The sequence below is a fragment of the Physcomitrium patens genome, chromosome 15 (genome assembly GCF_059467195.1).
Source record: "Physcomitrium patens ecotype Gransden chromosome 15, ASM5946719v1, whole genome shotgun sequence".
Taxonomy (NCBI): domain Eukaryota; kingdom Viridiplantae; phylum Streptophyta; class Bryopsida; order Funariales; family Funariaceae; genus Physcomitrium; species Physcomitrium patens.
The window spans coordinates 12,408,839-12,433,822 of record NC_143424.1 but is presented as its reverse complement, the minus strand read 5'-3'; the positions used below and the strand labels follow the sequence as shown (position 1 = coordinate 12,433,822).

At 39.3% G+C, this 24,984-nt stretch overlaps 2 protein-coding genes and 2 long non-coding RNA genes across 4 annotated transcripts; 1 reads left to right on the top strand and 3 right to left on the bottom strand.

Annotated features, from left to right (window-relative positions):
• Window positions 1–1,321: 1,321 nt before the first annotated feature.
• On the bottom strand, window positions 1,322–2,572 carry LOC112292291 (uncharacterized). Its single transcript, XR_002972675.3, has 2 exons — window positions 2,252–2,572; window positions 1,322–1,861 (listed from the first exon to the last, which is right to left on the bottom strand). It is a non-coding gene; the product is annotated as an uncharacterized LOC112292291 (long non-coding RNA).
• Window positions 2,573–4,231: 1,659 nt separating this feature from the next.
• Window positions 4,232–5,443, bottom strand: LOC149987751 (uncharacterized). Its single transcript, XR_016506736.1, has 2 exons — window positions 4,957–5,443; window positions 4,232–4,719 (listed from the first exon to the last, which is right to left on the bottom strand). It is a non-coding gene; the product is annotated as an uncharacterized LOC149987751 (long non-coding RNA).
• A 7,426-nt stretch (window positions 5,444–12,869) lies between these two features.
• LOC112292823 (basic leucine zipper 63) lies at window positions 12,870–16,799 on the top strand. The gene is made up of 5 exons (XM_024541669.3): window positions 12,870–14,883; window positions 15,285–15,363; window positions 15,542–15,716; window positions 15,828–16,029; window positions 16,142–16,799. The coding sequence occupies exons 1-5, from the start codon at window positions 14,281–14,283 to the stop codon at window positions 16,490–16,492; spliced, it is 1,410 nt and encodes a 469-aa protein (XP_024397437.1). The 5' UTR covers window positions 12,870–14,280; the 3' UTR covers window positions 16,493–16,799.
• Window positions 16,800–17,379: 580 nt separating this feature from the next.
• Window positions 17,380–21,741, bottom strand: LOC112292824 (basic leucine zipper 63). Its single transcript, XM_024541670.3, has 6 exons — window positions 20,049–21,741; window positions 19,674–19,740; window positions 19,113–19,287; window positions 18,811–18,886; window positions 18,478–18,603; window positions 17,380–18,268 (listed from the first exon to the last, which is right to left on the bottom strand). Exons 1-6 carry the CDS (start codon window positions 20,661–20,663, stop codon window positions 17,948–17,950), a joined length of 1,380 nt encoding a protein of 459 aa, XP_024397438.1. The 5' UTR covers window positions 20,664–21,741; the 3' UTR covers window positions 17,380–17,947.
• Window positions 21,742–24,984: the final 3,243 nt, after the last annotated feature.

Below are 24,984 nucleotides of genomic sequence, written 5' to 3'. Positions count from 1 at the left end.
AGATATATATAGATATAGATATATATATAAAGATATATATATATATATATGCACGAATAACATCTGTCTGTATATCCACACAGTTGCATTGAATGTCCGACATGCTCACTGGTGCTTTGCTGGATGTTGCATTTTCAACTCCTTTCGGACAAGCTCTGCATGTGAAATAGCTCAAACCACTGCAGCCGAAAGAGTTGAATCTGCAATGCACGTGAAGAATTCAAGAAGGCTCGTGAAGGTTGAAGTTAGCGCAAAGTTATTGCAGAGTTTCTTAACAAGACGGAAAACCATGTTTGATCGTCATGGTGCAAGCGCAACAGCATGAGCCGAAGATGGAAATGTCCCTTCAGGTTCTTCTACTGGTAACCAGAGTCTCGACCCTGATCCGAGCATGTGATACTGCATGCTGAGGTGCATGTCAGATGTTGATGAATTTACAACAAACTGGGTTAGTCGAGGCTTGGAATGCTGGAAACAGTGATTTGCAACACACCCAGTTTCTGCACTTCAACTAGTACTGAGATTTCAGTTTTCGGGTTTGTTGGTTATGAAATGAGCAAAAACGAGGCGTGGTTGAGGTAGCTCTGATCCGTGATGGTCTATCAAATCGTCGATTAGCCAGGAGATGAACTTTGTGCACTATTATGAAGAAATAAAAGCTCCACAGATTGATGGAATTTCCAGCACCAAGGTTTCTGTTTTTACGCCCGAAGCAAAAGAAGAAAAATAATCCATATACAAATTTCACAGAATGATACGAAAGTCGTCTGCTCCTTCCCAGAGTTGATTTTGCAATTAGAAATAGCCGCTATGTTTGTTACAGGAAATAAATACCTTGGACAAACGCTTCTTCAAACGCACAGGAATCTCGGCAAGTAAATTGACACTCGAAAATGTGTCATGCGAAGACATTCTTCCGTCATTGATATTTTTCGTGGTTTTGCAGTTAATTGGCACAAATGATCCCAACCTGGATCACGACGAAGACCAGATATCCTTCAAGCAAGTCGCACACAGTCCACATGGGATAGTTTCGAAGTGCTGATTATTCCTGAGAATTCAAACTGAGAATTATTGAATTCGTTCGAGATGAAACAAGTACGAAGTTTTTCGGAACAGTCCAATGGATCCTACATTAGTTGCTCCATAAAGGTGGAGCTCAAGTGATAAGAGAGACGATACACATTTGCTACATTGATTGGGCAACATTAAGGTATTTCTTCAAATACAGTAATAAGTAGCAGTTGCACATGAGTTGATTAATATAATATTGAATACTTAGATTCTTGCGAATGAGAACATCTGTATCTGAGGATTGTAGTGGTGGGTGATGATGTACCGCTGTTTTTAAACTTTACTTCATATGAAGTACCCAATGGAACAAGTTCTCCCAAAAGAACCGTCGGGGAAAAGTTTTACCAAGAGCAAAATTCTGCTACTTTATGAAAACTCAGATTATTGCTACTTTTTGCGACATGATCAGTAACTTGTGATTGCTGCATTTCGGGCTGTCGAGCATGGATTTCATCAAGTTCATGCATTTTCACATGCACGAATCAGAAACAGCAGATGCAGCTACCATTGCAAGCATTCCAAAAGCCCCGACCACATTATGTTTGCGCCATAGATGTCCGAAATGTTATATTAAAATGAGGAAACAAAAATGAACGGTTCAACGAACACCGCTGCACATGCAACGAGCTCTCTTTCGCCATGCCCTTCCCTATGCCAGGCCGTTGTCGCCCGATGCTTGCGGCCACCTTTCACATGGGTGCGTCGTGCTTCGGCCGTCAAAGCGAGAGAATAATCCTACCTTTGCCTACCAGTGGAAGCTCCATTAGCACTGCATTCTAATCACCGCCTGCCCAAAGACAAATTCCCCACCACCATCCATCAATTACCGCGAGCAACACCCCAGAGACGAGTGATTCAATACCAGAGTGGAGGGGGAAGGGATCTAAATCCGATTCGCGAACCTCAGATCACGACCCTCAGATCGCGAAGGTCAAAGCCCACCCCACGGGTTCCAACCCCGCTAAGCACCACAAAGTCCAGTCAAAATCCCGGTGCGCCGCGATGCATCTACTATATTTAATCACATGATCCTGGAGCACCTCCGAGGTACATAGGAATCCACCAAAAGGAAAAAAACAACAAAATAATCAAAAAGAAAGGACGAATTCCACTAGAATAGCCCTGCACGTCGTGCGTAGGGGCGGAGACCACTACCGCAGGTTCGTGATGCACTCACCCTCAAGGATACCGTTTTCAGGAAAGCCCAGAAAAAGGGCAGAGCTGCGGGGAATATATCCCTCAGGACATTCTCGCGGCAAATCCTGCTCCTATTCAGCAGCAGCTTGCGATGCGATGCGATGTGCACTTTCACCCTCCACCAAGCAGAGGATCTGATTTGGTTCGTTGGGTCTGCTCACACATCACAACACACATACAAACACACCACCCCACCTCCTCCTCCCCGCCCGCCTGTTTGCCTTGCTGCGTCTTGCTTGACTTGTTCACACAATTTTTGCCTGAACGCCTTTGTGCGCAGGTGCGTGTGTGTTTGTGTGTATGAGTGTGAGATTTTGTGCGCTTCGTATTATTTTTATTATTATATATATTTTTTAAAAAATTAATTCGGTGGGGTCGGGATTTCGATAACTAGGATGCGTACGTTGCGTGTCCCGTGCGTGATCGGGACCAGCTGGCATCACCGCCGCTGCCGCGCGTCGCCGGCTACTACTACAGCCTCGCATTGTGTTCTCTGCGTGAAGAATTCGTTGCATTGTTTCGCGTTCACACCTCATGGAAAAGGATAGTGGTCAGGGATCTTTGTCTGCATAGTGTAAATGAATAAACGATAAATGAATAAATAAAATAAGGGGAACCTGTGTCTCTCGGTGTGGACATAGTTCATTTGAACTTTATTTTCCATTTTCAAAAAAATAAAGAAAAAATAAAGAAAAATAAATTGATTATTTTAAAGTTATAGATATTTTTCAGATGATTATACGCATGAAAGGCCTTGTTCCTTGTTTATGTCCTCAATTTTATCTCTCTGTTGTTCGTCTTTGTTTTATTTATTTATTTATTTATTTTATTAGTTATTTTTTATACACAAATCATAAAAATGACAATGAGTGTAGGGAACTGTGGAAGCTTTTTATCATGCATGTGAAACATCAAGACATTCAAGCATGGGATTTCTTTGTGGTTTTTGTGGCAAGAAATTTACAAAAGAAATCCTCATATAGAATGATATACAATTCAGGAAACAAACTAGGAATAGTTGATTAGATATTATATATTTGTCACAAGAACTGGAGTGAAGAAATAGAAAATAAATTAAAATAAAATACCCATGTACTTCCAGAACAAAAAGATCTTTGCGTACTTCCAGACAAATTTGTGTCCTAAGAAACCCAGAAGAAGCAATTTTGAAGACACCACACAACAATGAATGACCTCAAGTTTGAAGGAAAAACTAAATGGATAAAATAAGGGAAAATGTATGAAATGACTCATCAGAAGAAAAGAGCCGTGAGGCTTAAGTTCTGTTCATTGTCCCCCGCCTCCTTTTGATTTAATTGTATTATTTTGGCGAAAGCCTTTCATGGATAGAAGATGCTTTGGGGATGATAATAGCCAAAGCTCTTTTGAGTTTGGTAGAATCCACTCTACTATGCCCTCTTTTCCTGGTCTCTTCTCTTTTTCTAAATTTATTTTGATTTAATTTTTCATTTGACACAACATCTTTTTTTCTTTGTCATTTGTTGAGCATATTTTCAGAGGAAGGATTTCACTTGGGAGGCAATCGATGAAGAGGGGAATTGAGGGCACAAACAAGCCATCTTGTTGGGTTAAACTTTCTTTCCACCCCTACATTCTATCATTTAGAACACTGATTAGAGTTCGTATGGAATGCTTTCAAAAAACTGAAGTTAAAAATAAATTTAGCTAGTCTAGTAAAAAAAGATTCAATAATAAAAGAAATTGAAAAAAAGAAGAAACATTTTTTCTAATAACTGACATAATAAATTTGGCTGCTTTGCTTGTATATTTAGTGTCAACTAAACACAAAGTTATTTCATTCAACTCACACAACCTTCATCGACATATTCCCTAGCATGAGTCACACGCATCCTATATATATATACATATATATATATATATATATGAAGCTCCTATGTAATAATCGCATCATAGAAGTCCACATTAATCAAGGCAAGAGTTAAAAATTTTGAGCCTAATCACCTTAAATCTTGTCATAACTCTACACACTGGTCTTTTCGTCATTTCTCATATCACGTTGAGCTTTCCGTAAAGAGGATTTACATTGTTCATTCACAATATCAATATTAGATCCCCCAGTTGTTTGTAAAAGCTTTGGGAAAAGGAGAAGCTCCTTTTTTCTGCAGCAGCGCGTGCAGGTTGGAGCCATGCTGGTGATGGGCTCGTGGTGGCTGTGGCGCAAGGGCAACGCCACCACGGCCTGACTGCGGCGGCAACGTGACCACCACGCACCACTTTCCGAGAGTCTCTAAATCCATGAATGGCTTACTGCGACAGCCCAGATGGAAGACAAATGGAATCGTCGTCACTTCACGAGAGGACAACAATTCAAAATGGCAGGTGGAATTAGTTTCTGCTGTCCAGCAGATTTCGGCAAGCCTCTGGTCGACAACGCCGCATCAGGTAAAGGTCTCAGGATGGGACTAACTGCACAACAAGGAAGCATGGGTTGGAGAATAACGATGCAGCAGTAAAATTTAACGAGGTCCACGAGTCTCAGCTCCCCGGAGAGGAAGAGAACCCCGACGCAGACCGTTACGTCGCATGCACCAACTGAAGTGGTCAACCATGCGGTCCACTCAAGGGATGGTGTCGCGCCGCCTACAGAAACGCCCATGAGCATGACTTTCATGATCAAAAACGTCATGATATTGTGTCGCGCACCTGGCTTCACGGGTACAATCAGCAGCAGTCGGGGGCTGCTCACGGTCACTCACTTGAGAACTTGATCGACATGGTGGAGTGGCATCGAAAGCTGTATCAGAATCTAGAGCAGCGACAGTACTGGAAGAGGGGTTGTTCTTAGGCGGGGCTCGTTGCGCCGCGGCATTGAGGTTGATGCAAGTTCTCTGACAGGCAACGCCATGTGCTAGAAGTTGTGTAGACAACCTAAACACCATCTGCGCTGCGATTCATACACACGCACACACAGTCGCACCCAGTCAGACAGACGAACAGACGAACAGATTGACAGGCCCCAGTCCCAGAGCTTTCATGTGTTGGGTACTGAGCTCGGAGTTGGTGCAAGTGAATCTTTTGCAGTGTCCTGCTCACATGCAGATTGATTTAAAAAATGGTAATAAAAAAGGAAGAAATTTCAAAAGTGAAACTGATCAGTTGAAATAAATAAAAATAAAAACATAAAACATAACAGGAGGATAAATAACTACATGTAAAATTATAATGTTTTCATTTTTCAATTAAAAAATTATTATATTATGTTATTCTTAATATAATTAAAGAAGAAAAGAGTTTTTTTAATTTAGAGAAAAAGGAAAAAAGATGTCCAATTAATTCACAAAACTGATAATTAATAATCATTTTCTTAATGACTGTCATTATTATTTTCTTATTTATAATCATGGATTCAAAGATGAAATAATGCATAATTTCATTAAACACATAATAGTTTTACTTGGAATTAATATTATAGCAAATCATTAGTGTATCAATGTATGTAATATATCTAATTTTTCATCTTTTTCGGTCAAGTTAATATGTTTTGAAATTCTATTATAAACGAAATCTTTTAAAAATAAAATTTAAGACCACATCACTACATTCTTGCATCAAAAGGTACTTTTTATAAAATCCCTTCTTGAAAGAATCTTAGTAAAACTAATATCAACATATTTATCTATATGGTATGTACTTCGAAATCTTAAACTCTATCACATACATAAAGAAAAAAAGGAAAAAATTAAACCAAAATAAATGAATAAATAAACCATAAAAACTACAAACCAATGAGATGTGCACAATACCAATAAGAAGCTTTAAAGCTCCAATCTCCAGCATGCTACGATGGATGAAACCTCCCAATCTCCAACGGCTCTGAAGCAACGAGACATTCCTCATCCATAATTCATTCATCCATTATTCCAGCTTGTCACGTTGTGTTGTTGCATGACCCACAGTCTGCCACTTGGCATAGAGCCAATTGGAAATGTATACGTGGCACTCAACGATGTGTATGTTTATTTCTTATTCTTTCTTGCGTTTTGGCTTTTGGTAGGTAGACTGTTAAAATGAGACAGACAACGAAGGGAGTTACTGCTACATGTCTCCCTTTTATTTTATTTTATTTTATTTTGTTCATTTATTTTTTGTCTTGTTGCTTCATGTCCCTTGAGTGAATGAATGCATTCCCCATAATATATTTGCCATGCAAAGCTTCATGTTTGAATACAGACAGAACACACACACAAACAAACAATCAATCTCAGTCTCCTTTATAAATTAGCCCCTTTCATCTATAATAGGACACTTTAAATTAGGGTAAACCCTGAAATACCTAATTTAGTTTATTTTAAGTAAACTAGAGATAGATGAAAGTTGTCAACAAAGTTATTGAAAGACATCCATGTCTATTAAATTTGACAGACTTTGTTGAATTGTTTCAAGTGTAGAATATTCTCAAGCAAGAAGTTGGTAAGGCACTACCAATACTGCTAATACTTGTCCTTCTCCCATCCAATCATGGAGAAGTTGAATTTGACAATGATGGTATTAGGAAAAATGGAGTAGCTTGCATGCCATAGAATCTCTAAAGTCATGGAAATAGGCCATTGTGATAAGCCTATCTGACATGAAAATCTATTTGCAAATTGTTGCACTCATCAACAACGTCCTTGTAGTGTCTTGGTGATAGGCACGCACCATGGCTTGATGGTTGTTCTCAATATCCTCAATTCTTTGAGCGTCCTACATAGCCAATTCCAACCACATCTTATCTTGAAAAATAGAAATGTACAATAGAGATGTCCAAAACCCTCATAGATCATAGGGCAAGACTTTGAAAATATTGTCATTGTTGGCATTGTTGTTGTGATTGCTTTAGGCGACAATGGTGGAGATGCTATCAACGAGACTAGCAAACAAGGTCACCACCAAATAAACCATGGCCTTGGCCTTGGCTTTGGGCATTGCAACAAATGTGCCTATCACAAAATTGTTTTGGTCTTGAATGAGGGCCTCCGCATTCATGAGAGCCACACACCAAGATTTATAAATGACTAAGTTTGGGATGTCATCAATCAAGGCCAAAGTCTCAACACTATGTGGACCTTGTACTTCATACAATGAAACAAGTGACTAAATTAAGCCTTTGAGTTAGACTTTTTGCTAATTCAAAAGGATGTTGAATCATTGTAAGCATGTCATGGTGGTGATTAGTTTTGCAACATCATTGAGTACAAGTAGTACTATCTATTAAACATGGAGAAGGATTTATGTAGGCTTCTTTTAGCCAAGAGATTCATAGATTACATTGCATCCTTGTTGTAAAAAGTCAAATAATTTCTTCATGGATGACAACCATGTGTCTACAAATTTTAGGCATGTATAATCCATTCTTTCAATGAAATTGAACTACTAGCAAAGATAAGACATGAGGCTATTTTAAGATGTTGACAAATTATTTGTCATACAACTTGATGTACTTGGCTTGGACCATGAGATTAAGTTTTTACACAATACACCATACTTGAACAACTCCATCAGTAGCCACCTTGATCATCTTTGTTGTGATATTACAAAATTTCCTTGTTATTGTCGACTTTCCATCCATGCTAATACAAACATGTTGTATCCTCTATTTTGGCACAACAACATCTAAAAGTTTCAAATTTGTAGCAAAGATCACTTAGGTTGTCTTACAATTGAAGAAAGGAATGGTGAGAAGGTGGAGGTTGTATAGCTTGGTTTGATGCTTGAATCAAACTCAAAAGCCAAGGTAAGAGGTGCCTTGCTTTGAGCTGACATCAAGAACAAGCAAACATGCCCACTAGATGTAGAAGAACTATGTGATCTTCTACAAGCTCATAATAGAGACCACTTTCACTAATGAAGCCATACAATCTTTACTGCATCCACTAAAGCAATTGATGTGCTATACAATTTTAGTGACATCCACAAGACGTGTAATCATGTGAAACAAACTCCACATGAAACAAAGTCAATCATGAGACAAAACAAACAAAAAGATTTAATCTCCACCTTGTACACTTCTTGATTTAAGTCTTGCTTTCTATCAAGCTCAATTTAGTCAATATTTGCATCTTCAAAGAGCTTAAAAATGGAGAGTGTTCATTCACATGTTGGTGTGGATTCTTCATTCTAGACATTGAACAACATGTCATTAATAATTATGTCCATAATGTCTTGATTGATTGCAAACATGAGTGTATTTTCACCATCAAAATGAGCTACAAGAGAGTTGTTGAAATTCACTTAGTCAAAGAATTGTTTCTTTGAAGCATCAAGAAGGGCATTTCACTTTGTCCATGTCTGAGTATAATGCAACTTCATGTGCACCATGATGTTATCAGTACTGAATGGAATTAAAAAGGTTTTCACATTTACTGTCTCCTTTCAATTACGCCATGTAAGATCAATTTCTTCACAACCAAGCTTCTCACAAAACAAGCAGTGCATTGAGATGACCTGAATTATATTCTCATCTTATGGATTTGGTGCACGGCTAAACTTCACTCTTGCAAAGGATTTCTAAGGAGTCTACAATTCCTTCACCACTGTAAAATCAATGTACATACCCTTCTTTGTGACTGGTGTGACTACACATTGCCTCATGATGCACCTTCCCAACTATGCTTAAGAAGACCATCGAGGCCTTATTTTAAGGTATCTTCTTAACCTTATTCTTGGAAAACTATGGCTTTTTGCCAAAAAAAAAACCCTAATTTAAAGTGGCATGTCCATAACTAACTCTCTGCTTCCTTCTTTTTTGAGGGTGATGACTTAGATTTTTTTTTATAAATAATTTTAATTTTTTTTATTGGTGTATTTATTTCCATTACTAACTCTAATTTTTATTGTTCTCTTTTTCTTTTTCTTTCAAATTTCGTTTATAATTTATTGCATTCAATAGGTTCATATCCTACTTTCCATTTTTGTATAAATATAGGTTCTTGTGATTCTCTCACCCACACTAGTAAAAACATTACAAAGAATATTTGTAAAGGACAATAAGATTATTTGTATGATACACATATTAGGTGAATATAAGGAAATTTGTATAGGAATCAACGAAGAAAAATTAAGAAAAAGAAATGACATAGGAATTGTAAAAAACAGAATATAAATTATTGAAATTTTTTAAAAAATTGCATGATTTTAGTAAGATGTAGAATCATAATAGTGACACATTCATAGAGACATGATTATTCATTAGAGCAAGCAGGGTTTGAAGGGGACAGGGGGCATTCAAACAGCATGGAACAGAATCCAAGATGGAAGCATAGTTTTTGTTTTTCTTTTCGTTATAAAATTTTAAAACCTTGTCTCGTCACGAGGCCCCAAGGTGCCCATTGTCAGGGACTGTCGAAACCACAGGATGTACAGAAAGCGCAAAGTACACGTCAGCGACCGGGTCCTTAGGGTCATGGGCTCCCACACCCTGCCCGGCCTGGCTTCTTCTTCTGCTACTGCTGATGTAGCCAATGTGACCCTATGACCGCCCGCCCCAACACAAATACATCTGGCTCCCATTTCCGGGATATCTTCACAAACAATGATGGATCGCCACGTACGCATTGGACTGAAGTAATATATATATATATATATATATATATATATATAAGAGTTAGGTGAGAATTGCACAATGTGAGAATGGTTCCATTTGCTTGCAGTTCCCTTTGTTTACAACACTTTCATTGAAGTCTCTTATTCATACAAAAATAAATAAATAAATAAATTTCCAAATTGTCAGTTGGTTGCGTTTAACTGTGTATTACTTTTTTCACTGACAAATCCAAGTACTAAATGTAATATGAGAAAAGGAATGAAAGTCACCACAACAAAAGAAATAAAAAGAAGAAAAAAAACCAAACACAAGCTGGAAAGAGTTGCAAAATGACTTCTTTTTGTTTATCCTTTCAGGTTTGCATAATACTTCCTGCTATTCACTTTTCTTAAAAAAGCATCCATGGACATCATTCCTTCATGGATGTATGATTCAATGGTGCATTTCTTATCCACATGTCTTCATTATGCACCAAAACAAGGATTGATGAACTCCTACTAAGAAAAAAGGGTTGTAGCATATATATATATTTATATATATATATATATATATACATACTGAAAGAGAGAGAGAGAGAGAGAGAGAGAGCTTGTGGTACTTTGCTTAAGTCTTATGTTCATGAGTTGAAACATGTTGTATAGCATTGTGTTTCTAGAATAGTGCTGTGATATGGAACATTTTGTTGAAAATTTTACCTCCTTGATTTATTGTACACAAAATAATTCCCCTTATATATACATATGTATATTGAGATAGAATAAAATTACATGGAGGATTAGAATTATTTTCAAAAAAATTGCAACATATGATACATTTACAGTTCAATGATATTTTGTGATTTTTTAAATTTGAATTGATAACAATACTTTTATCTGAGAATCCTTTTACAAAAAAATCAATGGATAAAAATTTCTAAAGTTTATGAACCTTAAGTATCCTGGAGTTCCTTGTTGGAAAGAATCGCAATAATATTTTTCTACTATGATTTTATTTTCGTTTGATTTAATTAATTATTTACTATCATGATGTTTTTGGCATTCTTCACTGCACCATTCAAGGATTTTCAAACTGTGGAATGCAGAATCATTTTTCTATTGTGTTCATAACATTTATGGACTCTTTACCTTTTTTTTACTCAAAATATTAGTTTTATGAGTGGTGGAGCAAAGGTATTAATGCTCCTCGACTTCACTTCAATACACTATCCATTGCCCAAGACATACTTAAATTTTTGTTCTCCTGCTTGTGCTATGGAAATCGGTCCCCCCCCCTAAATCCCAAACTCTGGGCCTTTGTTTGACACACATTTGGTGAAGCTCGGGAGCACAATGGACAGATATGTTAATGGATGAACGGATGAATGAATGAATACCCAAGAAAGCTTGAGTTAGAAGTTTCTAGAACCACCAACCCGTTCCCCTTGCTTGCTCAACTCTGGGCTATTCTTATAATTCACTATTAAGAATGTTCCACCATGGGCAAAAGCATATCTGCTAAATTTGGCCCCACAAGCCTCACCACATGGATCCCCATATTGCAAAGGCTATTGCTAGGGCTGAAGCAGCAAGAAGTGGAGGCTCAAGTGGTCTGAGATCAAGAGAACACTTCAATTATTATTATAAATAATAAAAAACTAATAGTGGTCAGGAAGAAAACCAGGCTGATAAAATGCCACCAAACTGCTTATTTGAACAGAAGCCTAAACAAAATCATAATTATCAACCTGGAACAGCATCTGCCTTGTTTAAACTATGTTTATATTTTCATTTTTTAAGAGTTAAGCCCTTCATCACATTTTAAAAGTGGTTTCGTAAATTTGAAGGAAATTTCCAACTCATCTTTCACATTTAGCACATGTTTAATCCCAAACCCCATTTTGTGTGTGAGACAATAATGACAAAAAACGATTGAGAACATGAAAAAAATAATCCAGGGATTGGTATTCTGTTTCATTTCATTTCATTTTGTTTTGTTTTGTTTTTTTTATGTTTATGTTTTTGTTTTTGTATTTTTTCATTTTTTAGACTTTAATTTGCATTGTGACATTTGGTCTTTATTTTAGAAAGTCCCATAAACCAGAACACACTGACACTAAATCTAACTGGAAAATAAATCTGGGTACAGAGGAGCACAATAATCATTGTAAGCTTTTTCCAGTAGTATCAAAAATTAAGCAAGTGGTATGACACATGTGAACCTGGGTTAGACACAGGAGGAAGCAGGCACTCTCATCCTTAGAAAAGTAATACACACATATATATATATATATATATATATATAAACACACACACATATGAGGCCAGCATATGCTTGGGTGCTTGACATTACCCCCCCCCCCCTCCAACCGAGACCATGAAGCACAACTATGAAGGGCAATATTAGAAGTACTTTCTGGTCAACTCTAATGCAGCTTTACCCACCACCCAGCATCACATCTCATCACATCTCATCCATCCATCCAATAATTCATTCATCCAGACATCCATTCACAAACCCACCCCATGAATGAAATGAGTAAAGTGCACTCCACACAAGCTTGTGCATAGAAAATAGGAAGGCAGGAGACAAGGCTAGGCAAGAAGCACCAGAAGACTCCTCCCACATACTCCCATTTGCAATGCAGCGCGACACCATGATTGTAAAGCGGACGAAACTGATCTCACCATGCAAAGCCACTACCACCCCAGTAGGCCAGTTCCAAGCGCAACCAACCGTCTGACAGATGACGGCTAATTCCAATTGCAGAACAGGCGAGTGGGAGAGAGAGACCATTCTGCGTAGAACACTAGCCCACACGGCCACGTCACGCTGGATAAGACCTCATATCCACTAGACGGTTCCGTTTGACTTGCCGTATCCATAGCTGCCGATCGTAGCCCTCGGACTCGCACCGTGGCCGTTGGATGGAAGGCACGTAGACGCCTGGCCAGGTCGGGAGCGCCGGGGCGTGCGAGCCCCACCTGTTGCGGGTCTCGCCCCGGCGCAGGATGCTCTAATGCATTGGCTTTGCAGGCTGCGGAGCACGTTTCCACGAAGTGAAGCGCCTGATCGATCGCCACGCGCGTCTCCTGCTCTCACTGGCATGAACGTGGGGTCCAAAGGCAAAGGAGAGATTGAGAGAGAGACTGAAATGGGGGTTGTGATTGTTCCGATTCCTCGTCACTGTCGAAAGTAAAGTGGAGCGAGCGATCTCCCTGAGCGGGCTTCGTGTGATCTAGAGTCCAAGTGGAAGCAGACGACGGCTGGAGTGAGTAGTAGTCATCACGAGGAGTGAGCTGCTTTCTTGAGGGAGCCGGCGCGATCTCTCACATTCGGGTCCGGTGTTGACGAGAGTGTCACGGAAAACGACTTGCTGCTTTAGAAAATCCTGCCCCACACCCGCACAGTGCTCGTGAGGGGTTTAGCTCTTGGATCGGTATCAAAACCCCCCTGTGCCTCCACTCGAGACAGTGGGTTGTGGGATTGCTCCGTGAGTTGAGAGCTCCTTTTTTTTTTTTTTTTTTTTTTTTTTTTTTTTTCTGGTTTCTTTCGGAGTACTTGAGCAGTGCAGAGTCAATCTGCCCGTGAGTGTACACTTGTGAAATTTGGAGAAGTTGATGTGGGTTGTTCATCGGGAAAGTTGATCAGCATATTTCCGTTTGGGAAGTGCGCCTTGACTCCAGTATTCTCTCTCGCGGGAAGCTGGTCGTCACATATCTAGGTTGTCCTTGAAATTATCAGTGAGAGTTGTAATTTTCAGTTATTTTGAATCTTCGTGTCTCTGTCTCCTTGCTCGATAGCTGCCGTAATCGGTGACAAGTTTGATTGTAGCAATCCAAGCTTATAGACTTGGTGGTACACCCTGTGATTTTCTCATAACTCAATTATCTTTTCCCATATCTGTCGAAGTTCCACCGATACTCTAGAGCACACTACAAGTTTCAGACCACCAGTGTAACGTAGTTGCTTTTATGTGTACATCAAGATCTCCGTGTGTTTAATCCGTCGGGGCTGGATTCTTCTGATCCGGATTGGAATTAAGCCAAAGCTATTCAATTAGATGCAGCTAGTTTTTGCTTGAAAGAAAAAAATTCCGAAGCCAATCGGACTGGTACTTTTAAGTGGCGCTCGTGGAACTGGCCATCACTCACAAGGTAGTTGTCTGTCGACGACGAAGAAATATTTCAGGCGACCCCTTCAGCTTGTGATCATGATAAAGACCTAGCACGAGCACTAGATTGGTCGAGGTAACCCATCCCAGCAATCCTCGTTGGGGTCTTCATTCAGTTCCATATGTGTTGGTCAATCGGGAGTGTGCAGGCGAAGTGGAGCGGGTACAAATTGGGCTTAGTCTTCCGCACCGTGTCAACTAAGAGAGCCAAGTCTAGGGAGAAATTAGGGGAGCCAGGTCGCTCAGAGGTCAAGCTACGACGCCTCAATCTTCCCCCCAATCTCCCCCCCAAGATATGGAACACTCATCTTCCGTCGACGATCTCGTGGGCACATTCTGGGACGATTCTGCCAATCTTGTAGACAAGGCAGCAGCATCCACGACGATTAACAGGAGTGCATCCGAATGGTCTTTTCAAGAATTTCTTAAAGACAGCCACTCCGCTGCCGCTGGCCCAGGGGCCCTCAAGCTGCGGCCTGCTTGCAAGAGCCGGTTCCTGATGGAGCATGGCGATGTCAAGGTGTGCGAACCCGAGGCACAGAAAGTGAAGGAATCTCTCAGGGCTGAGGAGGAAGATGTAGGTGAGGAGCCTTACATCAGTGCAGCCGAGCTTCGATTATATCCTCACTCCGGAAGCTCAGATTTCTCCGCGCCCATGGGGACAAGTGAGGAACTTCAGGTTGTGGACGACAACGATCCGAGTGTTGTAGTGGAGGGCGCGTTGAACCCTTTGTTCTCAGGTATGCGTGACGACAATGAAGCGATTACTGCCCATGCTCGAATAGCCGGTAACCCTGTCGCGCCTGACACCCTGGATGGGGTTAGATATCCCCAGGAATACGAATACATTTTAAAACACAAGCTGGAGATGGCTTGTGCTGCAGTCGCCATGACTCGGGTACTTGTGCTATCTCCATAAAGCCTGCAATTTTGTGACAGTTATGTGCCTCTATATGCTTCAGATGTGTTTTGGTGATGCATGCTCAGATGGATTAAATTTCACCAAAGATGAACCTCCGTAGCGAGAGAATGTGTATCTCAGGGAAGCGAAATGCTAGTTGAATTTAATTCTGGAAGAATGTTTATGGCCGGAGGAGTTTGATCAGATTATGAGTTGAACACAATACTAGACATCGGCAAGTATTGAGAGAGTGAAAGTGGCAGCCGTCTCCAGGTAAGGTAGTACAGAGAATAATAAGGAGACGGGGATTCGATGGTTGTTTGGCTCATTTGCAAAAGAAAAGTAAAACGTTACTTATGATATGGATGCTGACAATCCAGAAGTTAATTTGGCAACAGGCAAAGGCAAGACAGACAAGAGGATCAGCGGAAGCTAGTGTTGGGCGAGCAGAACCATCACCAAAAATCCAAGCATCTGGTATTATTTGTACCCGGATTTCTTTGAGATTGGGTTTTGTAGTGATGTTTTGTGATTGAAGAGTTTGACACGAGTTCTAATCATCTGAAGCCTGAATTAGTGCTGCATCTTTAGTGCGGGCAGAGGATGAGGCAGGAGAGAAAGTGCGGTTGGACTAATTCTGATTATTAACGTGCAGGAACACTTCCTCCGAAAGGAAAAACATCAGCTTGTAACCTTCCTGCTGCGGAGAAATCCGATGCAGATGTGGGAAAGAGTCGACCAATCACCAGCGGCTCGGAAGTCTCTGAAGATGAAGAACATGACGAGCAGAACGGAAAGACAGCACCTGGTGACATCAAACGCGTCAAGAGGTACGTAGTTTGAGCAGCAAGCATCTACTGTCGCCGTACACAATTACACATCCTTTTTCAACATACTTCGCAACTGCACTGAGCCTCAAATGTATTATTCTGGTGGTCCAGGATGCTGTCTAACCGCGAATCTGCCAGAAGATCTCGTAGAAGAAAACAGGCCCATTTGAGTGAGCTGGAAATGCAGGTAGCTCAATTGAGGGTTGAGAATACAAATCTGTTGCAGAGACTCCAAGATATCAGTCAAAAGTTCCAAGAAGCAGCTATTGACAATCGTGTTCTCACGGCAGATTGCGAAGCCTTACGTGCCAAGGTACGTGTCCGATTGCGTCAGTCCTGTGGAATATCATGCATTTCATCTCTTCAGGTCTTACTTCTTTATGGATGCGTCTTTTTCTTACGGCTTTTCCTACAAATGCAATCAGGTGAATATGGCAGCACGAGATTTGATGGCGAGGCATGGACAAATTCCTGGTGGACAATTTATCTTGGAACCCAGCTTGAGATATGTGTTGCCTTACGAAATGCAGCCCGTCGCCGATGAATCCGCGCAGTATATGCAGCAGGTAAAGGAAAATACTCCTTTAGCACACCAGGATCACCAACAGAGTAGTACTGGTCTGGGTAAGATGGGACGTACCCCGTCGATGCAGCGCGTTGCCAGCTTGGAGCATCTGCAGAAGCGCATCCGGAGCGGCGTGACTTGCAACACTCCCTCCGGGAACAGCTACTGGGAGATGGAGGGCCCAGCCATGGTGGAACAACATGACATCTAAACAATTGATTTCTTAAGAGTTTCGTTTTTACTAAGTTTGTTATTATAATTGTGTTTAAACTATATTGCTGTGACTCACTCCACGACGCCAATGCTAACTGATGACGAACATAGGTGAGTGGAGATACTACGTGAACACTTCAACGGGGAGTAATTGTTCCCCTGGAAAGGAATAGATTGAAATCATTTCGATTCGCTCCCACTCAGAACCATAAGGTTGGACTGTGTTAGGGGCACATGTAGAGACTAAATACTTTTGTACAGAACGAATTTGCAAAATTCTTTGCAGACAAATCCCATTCAACAACTCCCCCCCCTCCCCCCCCCTACACAGAAACAAGTGTATGATGTTGAAAATTTATAAATTCCATCGAATACATGGCGTGACTTACTTGGAGCAACGAGAGCCGCATGTATGGATGCCTGCGTTGTCTAATAGATTGGAATCCCTCCACTTCCAGTGAAAGGATAAACACATAAAATTTACAGCGTCCAAATGAACCCTACTCTTATTTGGGGGCCAACTCACAGTGGGCACCTGAATGCAGTCAGTTTCTTGTGTGAAATTTTAATGTGAGCACTTTCCTGGTGCATCTAGAAGCTATGAACCTCTCTTTAACACGTGGTCAACAATATCAACTTCCCCTACAATTCAATCAAAGCCTTTGAAGTTGATGGTGATTGACGGTTCTCAAGATAAGAATCTTGTTAAACAGTGGAAAGACGCTAGAAAACTTAGAAAGATTGAACTGAAATGAATTGATGAATCTAAACTTAATCATTTGTAATGACATTACAAACACTGAAATACAAGAGTAATGTAGACAAAACATTTGTATGAGTAGTTCACTGATGCCCTAAATCCCATATTGACACCCCTTCCAAGAGTAAGTCAAACAATGTGGTAATCAAGTAATTGAGAGATCACTTGCGTGCTTGGGTCCATGAAAAATCATCTAGTTATCCTAAGTCTACAAGGTCCCAGTATATAATTCTGTACAACGCAAATTCTCCAAACTGCACTCGTATAATCCTAAATAGTGTTTGCAAAATGCTGAACTCAACCAGTTTTGTTCACCTTGCCAGATGTTCAGAGCGATCACTGAAGTTGCAAGGGAACCATAGAGTTCAACCTTCTCGGTTGCTATCATTGCTGCTTGGCCGTGAAATCCGAAGATCACCTTATTCTACCCTGTGTTCAGACAGTTAAAGCGGAACAAACTAAGAGCTAATATAACAGCACCGATCCAGGTACGCATTGCCTGCTTTCAATTTGCCAATCACGATCCATGGTTCTTACGTGATACGTCTGCTCCTTCGAATACTGAGAGAGACTCTCGATCTCCAGTTAATCACATGTCCTTCCAGTCTCCTCCCCCCTTATCTCACTGGGGTCTCGTTACAGGTGGCAAAGTAAAGGAAAAGACCAGATACCCTTAGTAGGCAAGTCAAGCTTTCAGTCCTCATGTTGCTCCAACATGGAGTGCCCGTCCTCAAAGGACCCACCCCACATGGGGTTGTTACACGTTGGGCCTCCACGAATTCGCTTCTGTAAATGTTCGAGACTTGCAACCCGCTGCATTGATGGTGTTCGCCCCATTTTGGTTCCAGCGAATCCTTGCTGCTGTTCTTGCTGCACGACAGGAGCTTGTTGCAAATACTGCGAACCATTACCCCCTGTTGTGTAGGTCATATATCTTGGGGTAGACTGTGGCAAATCCATGGACCCAATTCGTCCATCAGTTGTCCCAGCTACCATGCTTTCTGCTATCTTCAGCTGCAAAAATGGTATTCACACATATTTTAGAACCAAACAGTTCGTGATGCATTGTTCTACATAAGCAAATCTGAGTGACTAAAGTGATTCAATCTGCATGGCAGCATTTAAGTGATTTTTCTCAGGGAGGTCAGAAATGTTGTCCTCTGAAAATTACAAAGCAGTAATTACAAGAGAACTGAGTTTCGGTTCATGCCAAAATCATTCACCTTTGCTTGCAAGGATGCAACATCTGCCTTGAGGACACGATTTTCTAAGGCTGCTTCTTGAAACTTGAGTGAGATTTCAGCTACCCTCTTTAAGATTGAGCTATTCTCAGCACGCAATTGAGCAGCCTGGAGACACACCAAAGCCAAATTCAAAGAGGTGTTTTACAAATTACTGTAGAAAGTATTATGTGTAAATCTTCACAAATCTGCCTGGCGGGAATACCGTCAATTTGAGAACATTCACGTATTTAGACAGATATAGAATCATGCTGATACTAAACCTGTTTCTCGTATATACATATCTGACAATTCCACAAAGTGTAAACATCAGACCTGAGTCTCAAGTTCAGTCAAATGTGCTTGCTTCCTCCTCCGTGATCGTCGTGCTGACTCTCTGTTGGAGAGCATCCTGCAAAGTTTCACAAGAATGGAACGCAATCAGATAGTTGCAACCAACAAACCTATCATGGATGCAACCGCCAATTGGAATCTAAGCACGTGTTCTATTTTTCATTTCCCCTATTAGACACAACATATGTCCCGATTACCTCAGCTTCTTTACCAGTCTTGAGCTAGCCTTAGTCAACCGAGAAAACAAGAACTACTAGAAGAACAATAGTCATACAAGTCGTCACCTCTTCACACGCTTAATGTCACCAGGTGGCGCATTTTGACCCTGCTCCGATTCATCATCTTCAGAAACATCTGAGCCACTCGTAATAGCTCGACTTCTGGCTGGAGGAACTACAGCACCATATTCAGGCTTCGGAGGCAGCGCAGGAATACCAATTGGATCTCCACTAATAATATCTGAAAAGTACCCGTTGACGGTTAAAAAGAATTCCACACAACGATAAAGAAGCCCTATACTATATTTGTAACTCCTGTACCTGAGGAGGCGAAAAAATACCTACACAAAAACTCACGAGGCTATAAGATCAGCGAGGTCCCTTGAACGCAAAAATGGCCGCGAAGGCACGATATTCCATGCGACCAATATAGTTAAGATTGCAGTGAAGTACTTCCTCGAGCTATCTCATCTTACAACACTTTCGGCGATATTGTCAAAAGATAAAGATCCATCAAATTGCAGAGCTTTGGTTGGTGAGAGCTCCACCTTATTAAGGTTAATGATGTTGTTAGCAGAGAAACCTGAAATTTGATGCAGGTGAGAATATTGAGTAAGTACCACGTACCATTTGCTCCTGGAGTAATGCTCGACTGCAGAGTTAGTGGCCCAGCTTTAGCCCCACCGACAGTAGACTGCTTGCAAAAGCATTAGAATCGTCAGACACTATGACAACCGTACTATATGTGTTTCTTCTAAGTTTTGTTCAACCAAAGAAACTATGCAAAGATCGGCATGTGGATGACCTTACTGTGCATATGAAGAAATCAACAGTGAGCATGTAGAAATAGAGTCATAATTCAGCAACTGTTCTTCAGACGATTTAAATTGGCCATAGGAGAAAAACATCCAAGACTAAACATCTAAAATAACAAAAAAAAAGCCCAAATCAATGGAGGAAATGTGTTTGCAGTTCAGCGTGTCGTGGAAGTGAGAATCTTACCCGACTAAGGGCAACAGCAGCACAAGCCATATCGAGTTTATGCTTCAGAAAGTACTCGTATTCTTGAGGACTGTTTGACACGGTGGCAGCACTCTCAACCTCGTGTCGAATACCTGAAAACAAAGGATTCAAGGCATCCTCCACTTGATCAACAATCCCGCCCTTCGTGCGGATCTCTTGTTTCGGTGGTGCAGTGGGTGGCATGCACAGCACTTTGTCAGCCTCGTTGAAATCGTCCGATCCTTGCTTAGATAACTCGGTTCTATTTTCGGAGGTTTCGGGAGATCCAGGGCTCGCAGGACTAGGAGGGTCGGTATCATCCTCATCATCATTATTGTGCCTGATGTCCTCATCGTTGAACCGACTTTTTGGCCGCAAAAACCCTCCGCCAGCTTCACTCACTTTTAGAAACTCCTGAAATGCATACTCAGATGCGCTCCGATTCATGCCCCTGTCCACCTCGATCGTTCTGAGGGACTCCACCACCGGAATATGATTTTCTTCATCATCTTCCACCTCTTCGGGGATTGGTACAACAGTACCTTTAGGGTCCCCATGGGTATCCAACTTCCAGAATGTGCCCAAGATATCATCGACTGAAAAATTTCGCTGCATCTTGTCGGTCTCAGAATGCTTTCCTAGAAACTAACAACCCCCCAAAAAATTCCTAAGATCCCAAACGGCACCTAAACTACGAGCACTGAGCCCGCGCCCTAATTCACAACAATCGGCGAAGAGAACGTTCCTGTCAAATTCGTGCCGACAAAACCAACTGGCGGCACTAGAGATCGAAGAATCAAATCCGTTCTTCCATCACCTCCCCCATATCCCCCTGGCACACATTCCCAACAGTACTCATATACCACCCCCTTTACTGCAACATCAAAACTGCCCTGACCTAAATCTCCCTCCAACTACACATGAAAATATCCTAAACCGCAGAGACGGCTTCCACATTCCCTCCCTCAAAATCACGCCACATTCTTTACTGCTGCTGCACATCACCGCTACCTAATCCCAAAAAAATCCCCAATCTCCGCGCCCAGAATGATCAGCATTGAAAACTCCACAATCAAAAGACAATCCCGATAATACTACTTCTTTCACCAATCATCGCGCACTGACCTACAAAGCAACCCACACCGCCACGAAACACGTCCGAGTCACAATGGCGTTCCCGATCATACACAGAAACCCAGGAGGAGCTTCACACTACGACCCGGCAACACGTTTCTCCTTGAAAACTAAATTAATCACGACTCTAGACTAGACACAATTTGTCTTCCTTTGTTGGTTTTTGGTTTGATTTCCCCTTTCCAGGTCCATCTATTGACGATGCTTTCAGCTGTGCCACAATTCGGAGGGCTCATGGAGGCGCCATGAGCTCCACGGTCACAGAAACGACATCGGAAACTGGGGAAAAATAAAAATACAAAATAACAAAAATAATCAAACAAACAGACAGACAGAACACGGCCCGGTCTCCCTGAGAAGGATCTCAATTCCAAGGATGTCGCAATCCCTCCTACATCGCCCGGCCGTCCGCTCGCCAGTGCAAAGCACCGAAACCCTTGGGTCTGTAGCGGAGCAGAAACCAGGTAACTAACTAACAAACAGGTACCGGTAGTCGTCAATAACCCTCCTCCACCATCACCATCGCTGCATCCATCCTCCCTCCCTTGCCCCCACCACCCTAGTCAGTCCCCCCTGCTCCAACACCCCTCACGCCCAGGCGGACCTAGCAAGCTCCGCTGCGCCCCAACACACACACACACTAACACATGTGCTCACACTCACAGTCACACACTCACTAACTCGCACATACATACAATTACAATAACAATAAGAATAGGGTAGGGCGATGGTAGTAGGGTGTCAGTTCCAGTAAAAAAACAGCTCCCCACCCACAATCACACGCAAATCAATCCAAAATCACGACGACCCCATCTCCATCATCCGTTTCACGGTATAACCCCCCCCCCTCTACTCTATTTTTGTATTTTTTATATTATTTTTAATCTCCATTGGGCCTTTTTCTGGCCTCATATTACATTCATGCCCGGTTTCTAGTGGCCCAGTTGTGGAACTTCGCTATAACGGCATTGCGGACAAAGATTCCTTACGTTGTTTGTTGTTTGTTCCTCTTCTCTATGTGGCGGTAAGCTTTGTGGCTCTCTCGCTTCGGCAGTCTTTGGGATTTGGTTGCTCACCCATTTGTGTTTCCCTGTTAACGACTCCGTTGTTATTGCTTTGTGTTTGTTGTGTTTCTTTAACTTAATTTGTATTTTTTTGTTGTTGTTGTTGTTGTTGTGGGAGATTGAATTTGTGTTGGAGAAAAGGAGTGGAAGGGATGATTGAGGTGCTTTGATAGAACAATTCTTTGGTTTGTGTGTCCTGGATAAATGTTACACACGGATTCTTATCCACCATGTGACAATTTGGCATAATGGTTCTGCCTTTGCCACATTCAAATGTAGAACTCTTTTCTATAAAATTATTTCGAACTTTATAGTCAATTGTAAATATAAAAAAATGACCTTAAGCTTGTCACGATAGTTAAGTATGAGCCCTTGTTTGGATAAGATTCGAAGGTCAAACCTAAGCACAGACAAATAGTCAAGCATGTTTTGACTATTAATTATTTTATGCATTTTATTCTTTTGAATCCTAGTATCTTCACTTGGGTCCATCCTCCTTAGCCTGAAAAGTATGTTGACAAGTTTTGGACTTACTTAAATTTTTCATTTAAATAAAAAAATATTACAAATGTTTATTCTTTATGAGGATAGAAGTTGTTTCTTCTTGATTTGATGGAAGAAGACAAAGAAGAGGTTGAGAGCCCACCAATAGTAAAAGATAAAATTTATGTTAAAAAGAGGCTAAATACAACAAAAGCTGAGCAATTGTTTTACAATTCTTTGCTTGTTTGGATTCATTGTAATAGTGGCCTTTGCTATTAATTAATGTTCATTTTATTTAGGTCTTCTTTTTTTTATACTTGTATTTAATTTGAAACCAAAATGCATTTGATTGGTTAATTTGATCTATTAATATATATCCTTCAAAATTATGTTATTAGTTTTTTATCATTTTAAATTTGATTTTAAATTATATTACTTATCATATCAATTCATTGTTATATATTTTATTTTGAGGGGATTTTCACTAAATTTGAAAGTAATAATCAAAGAAAATAAATTTCCATCAAATTTAGTTTTTTTTTTTTTTTTTTTTTTTTTTTTTTTTTTAAATTAGAAATATTTAAACAATAATAATTATAACATTCTACAAAAGAATGCATCTAATTAGAATTGATGAAAAAGTTTATATTTTTTAAATAAAAAAATAATATCTAAAATTTAATGTATGTATGTATGTATGTATGTATGTATGTATGAATTTAAAAATATACATTACATAATGTTAATAGATAATTTGGAGGTCAGTCACTTTATAAATTTGTATTATAAGATATAGAGTTTATTCTTGTTGAATTAGATTTTAAATATACACAATATTCAAATACAATAATGAATATATATATAATCTTCTTACTTATTTTATAAATAATATTTACTAAATCATAATCCTATAAGATAATTTTGACTTCTATTGAGATTTTTTTTGTTGAATTAATTTATATATAATATATGAAAGTATAACTATAAAAATTCTATTAAGTATATATATATATATATATATTAGTATTTTTATAAATTATTTAAAAATATACGTATCAAAATTTTTATATATTGTTTCAAAATATATATAACAATATTTTCATATATAGTTTCTTTAATTATATTTAATTATCAAAATATTAAAAAAATTATGGTTAATTTTCAAATTATCTATTAACATTATGTGGAATATATATTTTTCTATCTTGACATATAATCCTACATCTCTAAGTTTTTATAATATACAATAAACATGAAATTTATATTCTTTATTTTTAAAGTAGATTAAACTATTGTCTAAATAACAGACAACAAAATCATCAAAAAAATCACAAAAAATAATATTCATGAGATGTTGAAAAGAAGCTAGTGCCTTTGTGAGTCCAAAAGATATAACATTATATTCCAAATTTCTATCCGAATTTGAAAATTAGTCTTTCATTCATCTCTTTTTTTGATGCGGATTAGGTTGTATGCTCCTTGTAGATCTATTTTTATATAGATATTTACTTAATTGAGTTGATTATGAAGTTTGAAATCAAAGGTTGAAGATATTTATACTTAATGGTGAACTTCTTAAATCCTTCATAATCTATACACATCTGCAATGATTTGTGATTATGTTACATGTGTTCTTGCTTGAAAATGCACTGGGCACCTAACTATAGAAGGTAAGTAAAAATAAAACAACAATTCTAATAAGTTTAATAGAGTCTTAAATAAATTTTAAGTAATCTCTAATAAATTCAATCAAAATAAATTTAAAAGAAGTTATAAAAGAAATACAAAGAAGTCATGATTTAATTTTAAAAAAAAATCATAAAAAAATATAAAAATAAATATTTAAAGAAGTAATAATAAATTTAAAAAATAAAAAAGAATCCTATAGGAATATTAAAAATAAAAATCCTAATATAATCCTAATTAAAATCCTGATTAAATCTTAACCAAGCCCTAGGATAAACCTTAGTTGAAATCCTAATAAAATCTGAAATTTCAACAAATCTTAATTAAATTCTAATCAAGTTCTAAACAAAATCCTAACCAAATCCTAATCCTAATCAAATCCTAAACCAAATCTTAAATCCTAATCAAATTTTAGATAAATCCTAAATCAAATCCTAATGAAATCTTAGATCTTAAACAAACTCTTAATAAATCTAGTAGCTGAATAGAACCTCAACAACTAATGATTAAATTATTGATATCAATTAAAAAAATTTATACTTTTCAATATCTTGATTAGAAACAAGCAA

Bases quoted from the DNA above. Each gene is read 5' to 3' on its own strand.
- LOC112292823 (XM_024541669.3), top strand. From the start codon at position 14,281: ATGGAACACTCATCTTCCGTCGACGATCTCGTGGGCACATTCTGGGAC. The intron at 14,884-15,284 runs GTACTTGTGCTA...ATTTGGCAACAG, and splicing joins CTGCAGTCGCCATGACTCGG to GCAAAGGCAAGACAGACAAG. The intron at 15,364-15,541 runs GTATTATTTGTA...ATTAACGTGCAG, and splicing joins ACCAAAAATCCAAGCATCTG to GAACACTTCCTCCGAAAGGA.
- LOC112292824 (XM_024541670.3), bottom strand. From the start codon at position 20,663: ATGCAGCGAAATTTTTCAGTCGATGATATCTTGGGCACATTCTGGAAG. The intron at 18,887-19,112 runs GTGACGACTTGT...GAAACTTTGCAG, and splicing joins GACATTAAGCGTGTGAAGAG to GATGCTCTCCAACAGAGAGT. The intron at 18,604-18,810 runs GTCTGATGTTTA...GTGTGTCTCCAG, and splicing joins TGACTGAACTTGAGACTCAG to GCTGCTCAATTGCGTGCTGA.